The 14,481-nt window shown below is 33.5% G+C and overlaps 2 protein-coding genes across 2 annotated transcripts; both read left to right on the top strand.

Moving 5' to 3' along the window:
• The first annotated feature begins 508 nt into the window (after nucleotides 1-508).
• On the top strand, nucleotides 509-3,135 carry LOC145308967 (uncharacterized). The gene is made up of 3 exons (XM_080150305.1): nucleotides 509-811; nucleotides 1,364-1,526; nucleotides 2,101-3,135. Exons 1-3 carry the CDS (start codon nucleotides 670-672, stop codon nucleotides 2,972-2,974), a joined length of 1,179 nt encoding a protein of 392 aa, XP_080006431.1. The 5' UTR covers nucleotides 509-669; the 3' UTR covers nucleotides 2,975-3,135.
• Nucleotides 3,103-12,240, top strand: LOC145308983 (tyrosine-protein phosphatase non-receptor type 1-like). The gene is made up of 8 exons (XM_080150306.1): nucleotides 3,103-3,228; nucleotides 3,749-3,880; nucleotides 4,033-4,092; nucleotides 4,478-4,667; nucleotides 4,933-4,997; nucleotides 5,287-5,445; nucleotides 11,111-11,245; nucleotides 11,598-12,240. Exons 1-8 carry the CDS (start codon nucleotides 3,142-3,144, stop codon nucleotides 11,772-11,774), a joined length of 1,005 nt encoding a protein of 334 aa, XP_080006432.1. The 5' UTR covers nucleotides 3,103-3,141; the 3' UTR covers nucleotides 11,775-12,240.
• The last annotated feature ends 2,241 nt before the right edge of the window (nucleotides 12,241-14,481 follow it).

Genomic DNA, 14,481 nt, shown 5'->3' on the forward strand with positions numbered 1-14,481 from the left:
ACAGAGCAATTTGCTTGTATGTATGTATAAGGTACATGATATTATTTTTGTCAAAAAAAGGAAACTTTAGATAGAGAATTAAAGTAAACAATGCCAGGAATATAGGGATGTAAGATTTATATTATTATTTTTTTCTTGGGCTTTGTCTACTAGAACAAACACAACTTTTGGTTTTATGGCTTACATAGTTCCAACAACAGTTTTTAAAAAGTTATTCTTCTAGCAGACTTAGCGTATTCAAAATAATCAAACATTAAATCCATTAGACAATAAAATTAAAGAATTTCTTTTTGAAAGGTAAGACAGAATTTAAATTGTGATACTTCTGTGATTAATTACCACTCTAATGTCGCATTAGACTATTTAGGGCATTGCTATTACAAGGCACAGTTAATCCACTGATAATTATTTTTTAATCCCTCTTTTTTATTATTTTCCATATTTGCCCTTGCTAAATTATTTTTATTTCTCCAGACTAGAAAAAGAAACAATAAAATTAATTTCTATTGTCATATCCCTATATCCCTAATATTCACCGAAAATATTAACGCGGCATTCTGACCTTCTGCGCGTATGCCGCGTCCCTAGCTCAAATTAAACAACAATTTGCCACATGAATCACAAACTGATGCAATTATTTTAATGAAATATTTATGAAAAGACTTCAGTATGGTGAAAGGAGACAAGAGAAATAAACGAGAATTTGAAAGGAAACAGAGACAGGAAGGTGGCGGAAGTGTTAAAGCCGGGGATGGAAAATCCAACGAAAAAAAGGCCGGAGCGGTACGCAATGACCGGTCTCCAGAAAGAGGTAGACGAATAATTTTCGGCGTTTCCGTCAGTACTGAATTTACCATGACATAGCTTTGTTTTAAAGGTGTTAGGCTGTGTAGTTTTTGAATATTGTAAAGTTGAATCAGCTGCCATATTTTGCCGGAGCCGTTGTTTTTAGAGGCGGGACCGCTACAAAATTATACGGCTCTGCATAACTGGGAGGAATTTAATATTTTATTGTATCCTAACTAATCAATCCCTTTTATTCCTTGATCCCCTCTATGTCATGCTTTATTCGAGGTCATGTTTGCTTCCATCCCTTCTTTTACATCTCTGCCAATGGATTATAATTAATTTCTTTTTTAACCCTCTATTAGTACCTAGGTATCTAAGGTTTTCAAGAGAACACTATTAAGGTCTAAAATGACAATACGTTTCGTTTTGTCGGTCAGCAAGAATATTTTAACTTATCCTCTAAATTCCGGTTTATATTGTCTCCAATTTGTAACCTAAGAAAACGGCTAAACATAAGATTATATTTCATGTTCTGACAAATAAATCTATGTTTTTAAAAGTTCTACATATTTAGAAGTGGCCAAACCTCCATCAAACTTCCAAGGTGTCAAGGAGGATGCAGCTAAACTTATCACAGAAGCTAATCAGAGATTTCTCGAAGAAAACCAGAAACAAATGACATCACAACAAATGGAAGACCAAAAATGGAAGAAAACTGTCACAAGTAATTGGGACAGGTACATATTATGATTTCAGCTATGACTCATAGTTTAAAACACTTCCTGAAATTATTTTAAAAGGCCAAGTTGTCAATTATTAGGACAGTAACTAACCAACAATATCGATAGAAAGGACAAATTTTAGCCTTTTATATGAATATCTATGATCTTGAGGAGTAATGTTGTTATTTTGTCTGGTGTTATTGTATTTTACAATGTAATTATGTTTCTACTTTGGTCCGTGGACGGACTTCTATTACCTAGTTATTGATTGGCTTAGCTGCCATAAATAAAAACTTTTTCTAGAATTTTCATTGCACTTTTAACATTTCATAAACAATTAAATTGAGGTGTTTATAACACTAGTCCCAAAAGTCTTATACTAACGTTTTCTTAATTGTTAACTTTATAACCTTGGTTACTTTTATTAAATTTTGATTGGCAGGTTCATTACGTTTAGTGTCAAACGTTTCATTAACGAATTGTAATCTACAGATTGGGTAATTTTGTGTATCATTTGGAATGCACATCAATTTATCGGCCATTGTCTTACCCCTTTTGTATAAAAATTATAACACTTTTTTTTATTCAGGTATGAGATTCCTAGTGAGGATGAGGTAGAAGATGAAATGACTGGTGAAGCCTGGGATGTTGCCCTCAGCTCTGGCAACTCATCACAATCTCATATCAGACTCAAAGACGAGGAAAGTTGGTCAACATCAGGTGGAACACAACTGTCAAAAGAGTTCTTTAATCTTGACATTAATATTCTTGATGATTTACTAAAGAATATTCCTCTGTTCAAACAAATAGACTTAGATTTGGTTGTCCAAGATGAAGAAACTTTTGAAATGTTTAATAAAAAAGCTGAGGCTCATAGACAACTAGATTCTCAAGGAGGCTCTGACTCAACAGAGATTACTCATAAAATGATGTCTTTGCTCACCTCATCTCCTCCTAAGCAGCAAATATTCGAGAAAATCCCTGTTAAGAATATTAAAACACCGGATACAAAGGACAAAAGAGAGTCTAATTTAATAAAAGCAGAAGATGTAAAACTGAAAGAAGAAAAACCAGTCGTGAAACCGGAAGATAAAACTTCATTGCCTGTATTTTGTGAACCGCAAGAGCAAAGACAAAGAAGAAATAGAAGTAGAAAAGTAGAATCATCAATAAATAACCAATCTGAACAAAATATATTAACTAAAGAAGAACCAACTGAATCAAAAATAGTCGGTGAAAATGTTAACATTAAAACAACTGAAAAAGTTATTAATGAATCAGAATCTGATGATCTTCAGTTCCTAGAATCCTTAGAAAATAGCAAAAATGCAAATAGCCTAGAACCTGTAAACACAGAGGAGACCTCTGAAAGTTTGATCGAAAAAGTTGTTCCTGTGTCTATTATTGATGATAAGGAAAAGAAAGGATTAGAAGATTGGTTAGATGACTTTTTAGGAGATTAAATCTATGTTTCATATATTGTATTAATTATCTTGAACACAGTTAATCATTTTGTACCTAAAATCTTTTACCTAATGTTTTACATAATCTAATCTGTGATATTGTTTGAAATCACAATTATTAAAAAAATCATATTTAAATATTAATTGAATATACTTGCAGAGCTATAATGGAACCTGAAAGGATAAAGTTTCTGAAAAAACTATTGCAATTAACAACAGAGAAGCTTGGACTACTGTCTCAAGAATATGATCAAGTATGTTATTTTACTTCTGTTAAGTAAAATATTATATCAATGATTTTTTTTAGTAAATTAAAGAATAAACTCATTCTGAAGCTTGATAAAATAGAGTATTTCAAGCCCTGTTTGTATTTTTAACCTCCAGCTATTTTTCCCTATTGCCTAAAATAAGAACTTCAGACAAATTGTTGTTTTCCACATCCATTAAGTTTGTGCTTTAACAGAGAATATAGCATAATATTATTTACAGTATGGCTTTAAAGCCGATATCTGCTGGATTAGAACCAGTTCTAAGCCATACTGACAAATCATGTAGTGTATCGTATTATAGCCAGTTTTCTACGAAAAACAAAAATACAAATCTGAATATTAATACCAGTTTGGCTAGTCCATGTTTTCTGCCCCTCAGGGCTAACAAAACTTGTTGTAATCTTATGATTTTTTTATTTTAATATCCGCAGAAAGCTGTCAGTAATAAGATTTGTGAAATAACTAATAGAGTTATCCATTGTTTTTACTAACAGTGCTAATTTAGTTGGAACAAGTTGGTCCAGCCCCAGGAAATTCTTGGGGACAACATGATGCCATGGTGGCCATGAAGCTGTGTCAAGCTGCTCAACAATATCCATACATGAATAGATACTCTAATCTCTATCCTTTTGATGAGGTAGGTAATATAAGTTAGATTTGACATTTTAATAGAGGATTAGTAGTTTTTGAGTTGACAAAGCAAGTTTAAATTAATATCAAATATTTATTTTAAAAACTCGTGAAATCTTGCATTTTTACTTTGTATTTTCACAAGATTATTTATTTCAGAACAGATTTGTGTTAGAAACTAAAGATGAGCCTGATTACATAAATGCTAGTTGGATTAAAGTAAGTAGGTAATAGACCTCAAATAAGAACAGCATTTTAGAATTATCTTGAATTATTAGGTTTATTTAATCATTTTGTTTAATACACATTCTAAATATTTGGTGTGTTTTTACTTTAAGGAACAAAAGTACCTATTGCTTTATTTAACTCACTTATCATTGATAGATATTATTAATCATAATTTTATTCTCTTCATTGGTCCATTAATTTTTCCAATATCATATATAACGGAGAAAGACATTTTTTTGTGGAAAACTGCTAAACATTTTTTCTGATACAAATTGCCTCAAGCCATTAAAGAAAATAAGATGATTATTTGTGTCAATGTTAAGTTGGTTAAATAAATACTTAATTCCTTGAAATAAAATCACACTGTATTTTACAGTTACACGGTGAGCCACGAGACTTTATTTTGACCATGGCCCCTCTGCATCCATCCAGCTTTGGTACCAAGGTCAAAACAGATTTCGGGTCCAGCTTCAGTGAATCAACGTGCGGCCAATTCTGGAGGATGGTGACACAATCCAAGTCAAGGCTTGTGGTTATGCTGTGTGGGCTTGAGAAAGGTTATCAAGGTAAAAAGTATTTGTTATTTATGTACTTTTTCTTCAATTATTCACATAATTAAATATAAAGCCTACAGACAGCCATCCCTTTGATTGGAGTCACTTATTATAGTATTGGAAGGCATTCGATTTTGTTAAAAATATCTGGTGGTCTAATGCAAAATAACAATAGGTAAAAATTTTAAGTATGTCGTGTTGTTAGACAGACTCAAACTCAACACTTTGGACAACCAGCTAAGTCGTAGCGTGGTTAATTATATTATTTTTTTATCAGGTTGCTCTCAGTACTTTCCAGTACAAGGGTCAGAAAACTATGAAGATTTCAAAGTAGAATTAAAGGTTAGTTTAATTAGTTTTTTTGTTTTCATACAGACATGACTTAATTAAAAGTGTTTGATTTAGGCCACTTTATTCTTGGAATCAAGTTTTGGGAAAGGTAGAAGCAATTTGTATCACCCTTTCTACCCCTTTGAATACAGATACCCTAGATGATAGGGGCGAGTCCACTAGTTATTTTTTATAGCAACTCAAATCTACGATAAAAAAGTTTACATTAACGTGCGAGATCTGGTTTTATTCATAGGTAGCTGAACCAAGTAATAATGTATAACATATATTTTTCTTTTAGCATGAACAAGTAATAAGTGAAGAGCTTGTAGAACGAAAATTTGATGTTAAAAACGAGAAAGAAAAGACAAATGTTGAAATAAATCACCTACAGTTTCCCCTGTGGCCCAACTATGGAGTTGTCGATAATGTGGGTCAACTGGCGAACTTTGTCAAACAGGTACCTAGCAATTATGAAACAAGGATGACAACATCCATAAGTAACGAAGCACAAAAATCATAGATGGGAATACGTACAAGTAGATTTAAAGGGTATTTATTAAAATCAAGAATAGATTTATTGGATAAAATAAACACGAAACCTTGTTTTATTTTGTATGATGACAATGGTCAAAGTAAATTACATTAAAGATGCACATAACAATGGGGAAAATTATTTTGATCCTGATATCCCAAAAAAGTTGGATAAAAAAAAACAAAGATATGAGGAAATATGTAAAACATATAAAAATAGCCAAAAACTTGATAAAAGGCAATCTGGCCGCTATGGTTGTTTTCTTAAAACGACAGAAAATAAAATTTTGATATCCTTAACTTAAAAAATTTGGAAAATCGGACCATATACACTGAAGATATGGAGAAAAATGTGAAAAATATAAAAATAGCCTAAAACCTGCTAAAAAGGCAGTCAGGCCGTCATGGTTGTTTTCTTTAAAAGACGGGAAAGGAGGATGTGCTTAAGGCCCATTTGGGCAGGGGGGGGGGGGTTTACTCGAGAACCCTTAGAGCTAGAGGGAGCTAATTTTGGATTTAAGCTTCTATGGGGCCAAAGTTACTTTTAAAATTATCGTCGACCCCCCACCCCCCCCCCAAAATTTTTTTTTTTTTTTTGGGGGGGGGGGGTAAAAATTTTTTTATTGCATTTCTCGCCGAATTAGGCAATTTGGAATCATTTGAGACCATGTTATTTTTTTCAAAAATTTTTTGCCTTACAAGCAATTTTATTTTTTTTTCAAATTCTCGTTTATGAAGGTATATCTTAAATACAGTATGCTACTCTCTTAGTTTTAAAGATAATTGGATGAAATCTTTTTGATTGTGTCACTAATTACCCCAAGTTTTGGTATCTTTAAAAAAAACGGCGGCGGGACCGCCGCTCCCGCCGTCCGCCGCCGTTTTCCGCCGCCACCAAAAAAGAAATTTTTTATTGCATTTCTCGCGGAATTAGGCAATTTGGAATCATTTGAGACCATGTTATTTTTTCAAAAAATTTTCCCCTAACAAGCAACCCTGCGGGGGGGACTTAGTTATTTTTTTCAAATTCTCGTTTATGAAGGTATATCTTAAATACAGTATGCTACTCTCTTAGTTTTAGAGATAATTGGATGAAATCTTTTGGGCTGGGTCACTAAGGGGGGGGGGGGGGGGAAGTTTGTACAGTTATAGGAAATGAAATTCAGTATAAAAGTTTGGGAGGGCCGTGTGGGCTTGTTTTTATAGTTATCAACCTAATTCTTTTTGTAGGCTCTCTTATATGACTGGATGTACACATAAAACTTTGAAAATTGAATTTTGGCACTTTCCTTTTTGGGGCTTGTGGAGCACAAAAACCCCCCAAATGCTAAAAATATGAGTTCAGAGCTTATTTTTAAAGATATCAACCTGATTTTTTAAAAATAATACTTTTTTTAACATAACTGAATCAACAAACCATTACAGATTTCATTTTGGGACTTTCCTTCCTGGGGCTTGTGGAGCAAAAGACCCCCAAAAACTAAAAATATGCCTTCTGAGCTTATTTTTAAAGATATCAACCTGATTTTTTTAAAATAATACTTTTTTAACATAACTGAATCAACGAACCATTACAGATTTTATTTTGGGACTTTCCTTCTAGGGGCTTGTGGAGCAAAAGACCCCAAAAAACACTAAAAATATGCGTTCTAAGCTTATTTTTAAAGATACCAACCTGTTTTTTTTTTTTAAATAATACTTTTTTAACATAACTGAATCAACGAACCATTACAGATTTCATTTGGGGACTTTCCTTCTAGGGGCTTGTGGAGCAAAAGACCCCCAAAAACACTAAAAATATGGGTTCTGATCTTATTTTTAAAGATATCAACCTGATTTTTTTATTGAAACTTTTTTAACATAGCCGAACTAAGGAACCATTACAGATTTAATTTTAGGACTTTCCCTCTAAGGGCTTGTGAAGCAAAAGACCCCAAAAAACACTAAAAATATGTGTTCTGAGCTTATTTTTCAAGATTTCAACCTGATTTTTTTAAGGAAACTTTTTGAACATAACCAAACTAGGGAACCATTACATATTTCATTTTTGGACTTTCCTTCTAGGGGCTTTTGGAGCAAAAGAACCACAAAACACTTAAAATATTAGTTCTAAGCTTATTTTTAAAGACATCAACCTGATTTTTTAAAATAATACTTCTTTAACATAACCAAACTAAGAAACCATTACAGATTTCATTTTAGGACTTTCCTTCTAGGTTCTACTGGAGCAAAAGATCCCCAAAACACTAAAAATATTGGGACTTTCCTTCTAGGGGCTTGTGGAGCAAAAGAACCACAAAACACTAAAAATATTAGTTCTGACCTTATTTTTAAAGATATCAACCTGATTTTTTTAAGAACACTTTTTTAACATAACCGAACTTGGTAACTTTTACAGATTTCATTTAGGGACTATCCTTCTAGAAGCTAGTGGGGCAAAAGACCCCCAAAAAGTATTATGTTAAAAAAAGTATTATTTTAAAAAATCAGGTTGATATATTCAAAAATAAGCTCAGAACTCATACTTTTAGTGTTTTTGGGGGTCTTTTGCTCCACAAATCACAAGAATTAAAGTCCCAAAATGAAATCTGTAATAGTTCGTTGATTCGGTTATGTTAAAAAAGTATTATTTTTAAAAAAATCAGGTTGATATCTTTAAAAATAAGCTCAGAACGCATATTTTTAGTTTTTGGGGGTCTTTTGCTCCACAAGCCCTAGGAAGGAAAGTCTCAAAATGAAATCTGTAATGGTTCGTTGTTTTTGGGGGTCTTTTGCTCCACTAGACCCTAAAAGGAAAGTAAAAAATGAAATCTGTAATGGTTCCTTAATTCAGGTATGTTAGGAAAGTTTTTTTTTTAAATCAGGTTGACATCTTTAAAATAAGCTCAGAACTCATATTTTTAATGGTTTAAGGGTCGTTTGCTCCACAAGCCCCTAGAAGGAAAGTCCCAAAATGAAATCTGTAATGGTTTGTTGATTCAGTTATGTTAAAAAAGTATTATTAAAAAAAATCAGGTTGATATCTTTAAAAATAAGCTTAGAACTCTTATTTTTAGTGTTTTGGGGGTCTTTTGCTCCACAAGCCCCTACAAGGAAAGTCCCAAATGAAATCTGTAATGGTTCATTGATTTGGTTATGTTAAAAAAGTATTATTTTAAAAAATCAGGTTGATATCTTTTAAAAATAAGCTTAGAACTCTTATTTTTAGTGTTTTGGGGGGATCTTTTGCTCCACAAGCCCCTAGAAGGAAAGTCCCAATATGAAATCTGTAATGGTTCGTTGATTCGGTTATGTTAAAAAAGTATTGTTTAAAAAAAATCAGGTTGATATCTTTAAAAATAAGCTCAGAACTCATATTTTTAGCATTTGGGGGGTTTTTGTGCTCCACAAGCCCCAAGAAGGAAAGTGCCGAAATTCAATTTTCAAAGTTTTATGTGTACATCCAGTCATATAAGAGAGCCTACAAAAAGAATTAGGTTGATAACTATAAAAACAAGCCCACACGGCCCTCCCAAACTTTTATACTGAATTTCATTTCCTATAACTGTACAAACTTCCCCCCCCCCCCCCCCCCCTAGTGACCCAGCCCAAAAGATTTCATCCAATTATCTCTAAAACTAAGAGAGTAGCATACTGTATTTAAGATATACCTTCATAAACGAGAATTTGAAAAAAATAACTAAGTCCCCCCCGCAGGGTTGCTTGTTAGGGGAAAAATTTTTGAAAAAATAACATGGTCTCAAATGATTCCAAATTGCCTAATTCCGCGAGAAATGCAATAAAAAAATTCTTTTTTGGTGGCGGCGGAAAACGGCGACGGACGGCGGGAGCGGCGGTCCCGCCGCCGTTTTTTTTTTAAGATACCAAAACTTGGGTTAATTAGTGACACAATTATTCATAAACGAGAATTTGAAAAAAATAACTAAGTCCCCCCGCAGGGTTGCTTGTAAGGCGAAAAATTTTTGAAAAAAATAACATGGTCTCAAATGATTCCAAATTGCCTAATTCGGCGAGAAATGCAATAAAAAAAATTTTAACGACGATAATTTTAAAAGTAACTTTGGCCCCATAGAAGCTTAAATCCAAAATTAGCTCCCTCTAGCTCTAAGGGTTCTCGAGTAACCCCCCCCCCCCCTGCCCAAATGGTCCTTAAGCACATCCTCCTTTAATTTTGATATCAATAATTGAAAAAATTTTGAAAATCGGACCATAAACACTGAAAATATGGAGAAAAATGTGAAAAATATAAAAATAGCCTAAAACCTGCTAAAAAGGCAGTCTGGCCTTCATCGTTGTTTTCTTTAAACGACAAGAAATTTAATTTTGATATCTATAACTAAAAAAAATTTGAAAATCGGACCATAAACACTGAAGATATGGAGAAAAATGTGAAAAATATAAAAATAGCCTAAAACCTGCTAAAAAGCGGTCCGACCGCCAATGATGTTTTATAGTCAATTGTGCTCCTTAATGATGGGAGGGAATGTTGTCAAAAAATTTCAGCATTCTATCTTTTATAGGAGCTGAGTAAATCCCATTTCCCCCATAGCGTTACGGACTGACGGACGGACATAGTGAATTATAGAGTAGCTTCGCTACTAAAAAGAACATGTCCATAGTAAGCAAAGCACAAACATGATCATAGTTTTAAAATGTCCATAAAAGTGTACATATTGGACAATCAATGTAAACTATAATGTTATTTCCAGTATGGATAATAAACCTCTGCTGGATTAGTACCAGTTCTCAGCCATACTGAAAAATCATGTATATCATTGTATTACAAACAATTTTCTAAGAATATTTTAAAAATCATAAAGGGGGGGGGGTTAATGCAACCATCTCGTAATCAATGTGAAAATGGCACTTAGAATTCGAATTTCGATCTGAAATTTTGCATGAGTAATCCTTGGTAGGTCTATTTTCCCTAAATCAAACAAAAAGTTGAAAAATTAACGGCTAACGGCTCAGCCGTTTTTTTGGCTTTTTTTAGGGCAATTTTGTCTTAAATTACGTAGGAATCAACTTTTTGAAACATATTTTTGCCTTAAATCATGTGAAATGATACCAAAAAAAATATTTTTTAGATTTCTAGTGCCAGCAACTACCGGCTAGGACAGTTTGAAAACGTTTTGGAACGGCAAAGAGTATTATGTGGAAACGGGTTTCGTGATGGATTTGCCTTGAAAATATCAAAAAAATGGCTTAACGGTTGAGCCGCCAGCCGTTAGCCGTTACTTTTCAACTTTTTGTTCGATTTAGGGAAAATAATAAATAGACCTACCAAGGATTACTCATGAATTCTAAGTGTCATTTACACATTGATTTCGAGATGGTTGCATTAACCCCCCCCCCCCCCCCCTTAGTACCAGTTGTGTTTACCCAGGGCTAAGGACTCTCGGGCCTAACAAAACTGGTTTTAATCTTACAATTTTTCATTATAAAATCCGCAGACAGCTGTCTATAATACGATCATTCTATGCTATAAATAAAACAACTATTTAATGAGAATGTTGTACACATACGCGCCTATCAAACATGTTGTAATCATATTAATATGATTCTAATTGACTTATTTTTCTTGTTTTTAGGTTGATAAGAAATGGATTGAAGTTTGCACCAGCGAAACAACACCAATCATTGTCCATTGTAGCGGAGGAATTGGTAGAAGTGGAACATTTACCAGTGCCTTAACAGTATTTAGAAGAATAAATCAGTATTTACAAGTAAGAAAAATAAGTATTCATTGCATAAGATCAAAAATATTGTAATTTTGTTTAAACTAAAATAATATAAGAAAAATATAGGATATAAGTAGCCTGTAGGTATGTAGGGGGGAAGGGGGAGAAACCATATAAAGGGACCACCAGGTCCCAAAGGATCGAGTCAAGCAGTTGGATAATTTAAGGAAAATTGTTGTTGATCTACCTAACAAAATGACAATCAAACTATGAAATTTCCTTTCTATTCCTTTATTGATTGGTGTTTGAAAATATCTAAAGAATGTTTATTAGCCAAGTTGTTGAAAATCAGTTTATTTCTAGATACTTTTTCATTGAATATACATATACTTTTCAGACAGGAGACGAAAAACTATTCTCTGGCATGTTGGATGAATCTGGAGGTCTGTGCTTGGTTCCTTTAGTGAAAAGTATGAGAGAACAAAGACATCCTTGGATGGTGGAAGGAGAGGCTCAATATAAATTAGCTTATGACACTGTTATTCATTTGTTGCTTGAAATAACTGATAATTGAAATAAAGGTTTTATTGAGGACAAAGCAATGTTGCCGGAAGGAGCCGTAGAAATTTGGGGAGGGTTAAAGCTATATGTGTGTTTATTTTGTTTGTTTTTTCCCTCTCTTTGTAATATAACAAATGGAATTTAATTATGTTATTATCTAGTAATATAAATCATCTTGTATTAAATATTATATATTTCTAGTCAATCTAAAAAATGTGATCATAGTTTTCAAAATTGATGTTTAAAGCAATACGTGATATGGAAATATTGGTGGTGCTAACTAAAAACTAAAAATACATTTTCTGTAAGTGTTATAATTGAACAATCCATGCAATCAATACTTATTTTAATAACATGCATGCACATGCTTTTTGACATAATTTTAATGCTTGTTACCTATCAGTTTAACCATATTTTATAGAGACCAAAAAAATACTTAATTTGCTTTTATTTATACTTTTTGATTTTATACTAAATGGGTAGTTGCACGAAATGCATTTAAACTTTAATTTAGGGAATTGCATATTTTTTCTGTTTATTAGGTTAAACATCTATACTACTATAGGACATATATTTGAAAGTATTTTAAATTTCTACCAGGCAGTTATTAAAATTTCAAAAGTTGAAAACCATTCGTGATACATGCAATTTGTATCGCTGGCTTATTTTCACAAAAACAGCATGACGACTAATTTAGTACTGTCTAATTGTTTGTTATTTATTGTAATACAAAAGGGGGGGGGGGGCGTAATGACATTTATTCGTAATCCGTGAGCAAAATGGTCTAAAAATTTAGCTAGACCCTTCAAACTTGGTATATAAGCCTAGTCCTATAGGTATTACATCTAAATGGCAAAAAAATCCAAAATTTTTTATTTTAAGGTTAGGTTAAGTAAGAAAAACCCTGCGGAAATGGGGTTTTTAGGCTTTTTTTGGTCTATTTTGATTTGGAAACTTACCTTAAATTGTTTTTTCTTAGGGTTTTAACTTAAATACACTGTATCTATTCATATGGACATTATTTAAGATGATTCAGCAAGTCGGGGACCGACCCCAGAGGGCTAGGTGGGTGGCCCGCAGGGGTTAAGTGCATTTTTCCCAATACATATGTTGTGATACATCTAATTATAGGTTTTTTAGGTCAAGGAACTCAAATTTAGAGCTAAAATAAGCATTAGACTAATCTGAAGCTAGCCCCAGCGGGCTAGGTTGGTGGCCCGCAGGGGTTAAGTGCATTTTTTCTAATATATATCTTGTTATATATCAAAATATAGGTTTTTTAGGTCAAGAAACTCAAATTCTGAGCGAAAATTAGCATTAGACTAACCTGAAGCTAACCCCCCCCCCCCCCGGGCTAGGTTGGTTTTCTGCAGGACTTAAGAGCATTTACCTAACCTAACCTAGAAACTTACTTATAATTTTACTTGGATTTTTTTAATAAACTTTGTCTATTAATGAGGACTTTATATAAGATAATCCAACAAGTCGGGAACCGACCCCAGCGGGCTAGGTTGGTGGCCCGCAGGGGTTAAGTGCATTTTTTCCAATATATATCTTGTAATATATCATAATATAGGTTTTTTAGGTCAAGAAACTCAAATTCTGAGCGAAAATTAGCATTAGACTAACCTGAAGCTAACCCCCCCGGGCTAGGTTGGTTTTCTGCAGGGCTTAAAGGCATTTACCTAACCTAACCTAGAAACTCCTTAAATTTTTACAGGTTTTTTTCTTGTATAAACTGGGTCTATTAATGAGGACTTTATTTAAAATGATCCAGAAAGTCGAGTACCAACTTATCTGAAGCTAGCCCCAGCGGGCTAGGTGGCTGGCCTGCAGGGGTTTAGTGCATTATTTTCCAAAATACATCTTGTGATATATCAAAATATAGGTTTTTAAGGTCAAGAACTCAAATTCAGAGCTAAAATAAGCATTAGAATAATCTTAAGCTAACCCCAGTGGGCTAGTTGGGTTGCCCACAGGGCTTAAGTGCATTTTACCTAACCTAACCTAGAAACTTACATTTAATATTATTTTTTTAGGTTTTGTTTCTCAAATAAACTGTCCATTCATGAGGATCTTATTTCAGATGATCCAGCAAGTCGAAGACCGACCCCAGCGGGCTAGTTGGGTAGCCCGCAGGGGTTAAATGCATTTTTCAGAAAAAGTATGTGTTATCATACATCAAATTATAGGTTTTTTAAGTCAAGAAACTCAAATTTACAGCTAATAAAAGTATCAGACTAATCTGAAGCTAGCCCCAGCGGGCTAGGTGGGATGCCTGCAAGTCTTAAGTGCATTTTACCTAACCTAACCTGGAATAAACTGTGTCTATTTATTATTTAAGATGATCAAGCAAGTCAGCGACCGACCCCAGCAGGCTAGGTGGGTGGCCCGCCAGGGTTAAGTGCATTTTCAAAAAGTATGTGCTGTCATACATAAAATTAAAGGTTTTTTAGGTCCAGAAATTAAAATTTAGAGCTAATAATAGAATCAGACTAATTTGAAGCTAGCCCCTGCGGGCTAGGTGGGTTGCCTGCAAGGCTTAAATGCATTTTACCAAACCTAACCTAGAATCTTACTTTTTTGAAGGTTATTTAATTGAATAAACTGTTCATGAGAACATTATTTAAGAGGATCCAGCAAGTCGGGGACTGACCCAGGCGGGCTAGGTTTTACATAGATACACAGTGTTTAGTCCTAAAGCCATCATTTAAAAGATT

This window comes from Acartia tonsa, chromosome 2 (genome assembly GCF_053477335.1).
Source record: "Acartia tonsa isolate MP-2025a chromosome 2, ASM5347733v1, whole genome shotgun sequence".
Taxonomy (NCBI): domain Eukaryota; kingdom Metazoa; phylum Arthropoda; class Copepoda; order Calanoida; family Acartiidae; genus Acartia; species Acartia tonsa.

Coding starts and splice junctions, on each gene's coding strand:
- LOC145308967 (XM_080150305.1), top strand. CDS start 670: ATGGTGAAAGGAGACAAGAGAAATAAACGAGAATTTGAAAGGAAACAG. Junction 812..1,363: donor TGACCGGTCTCCAGAAAGAG/GTAGACGAATAA, acceptor CTACATATTTAG/AAGTGGCCAAACCTCCATCA. Junction 1,527..2,100: donor GTCACAAGTAATTGGGACAG/GTACATATTATG, acceptor TTTTTTATTCAG/GTATGAGATTCCTAGTGAGG.
- LOC145308983 (XM_080150306.1), top strand. CDS start 3,142: ATGGAACCTGAAAGGATAAAGTTTCTGAAAAAACTATTGCAATTAACA. Junction 4,093..4,477: donor TAAATGCTAGTTGGATTAAA/GTAAGTAGGTAA, acceptor TGTATTTTACAG/TTACACGGTGAGCCACGAGA. Junction 5,446..11,110: donor TGGCGAACTTTGTCAAACAG/GTACCTAGCAAT, acceptor TCTTGTTTTTAG/GTTGATAAGAAATGGATTGA.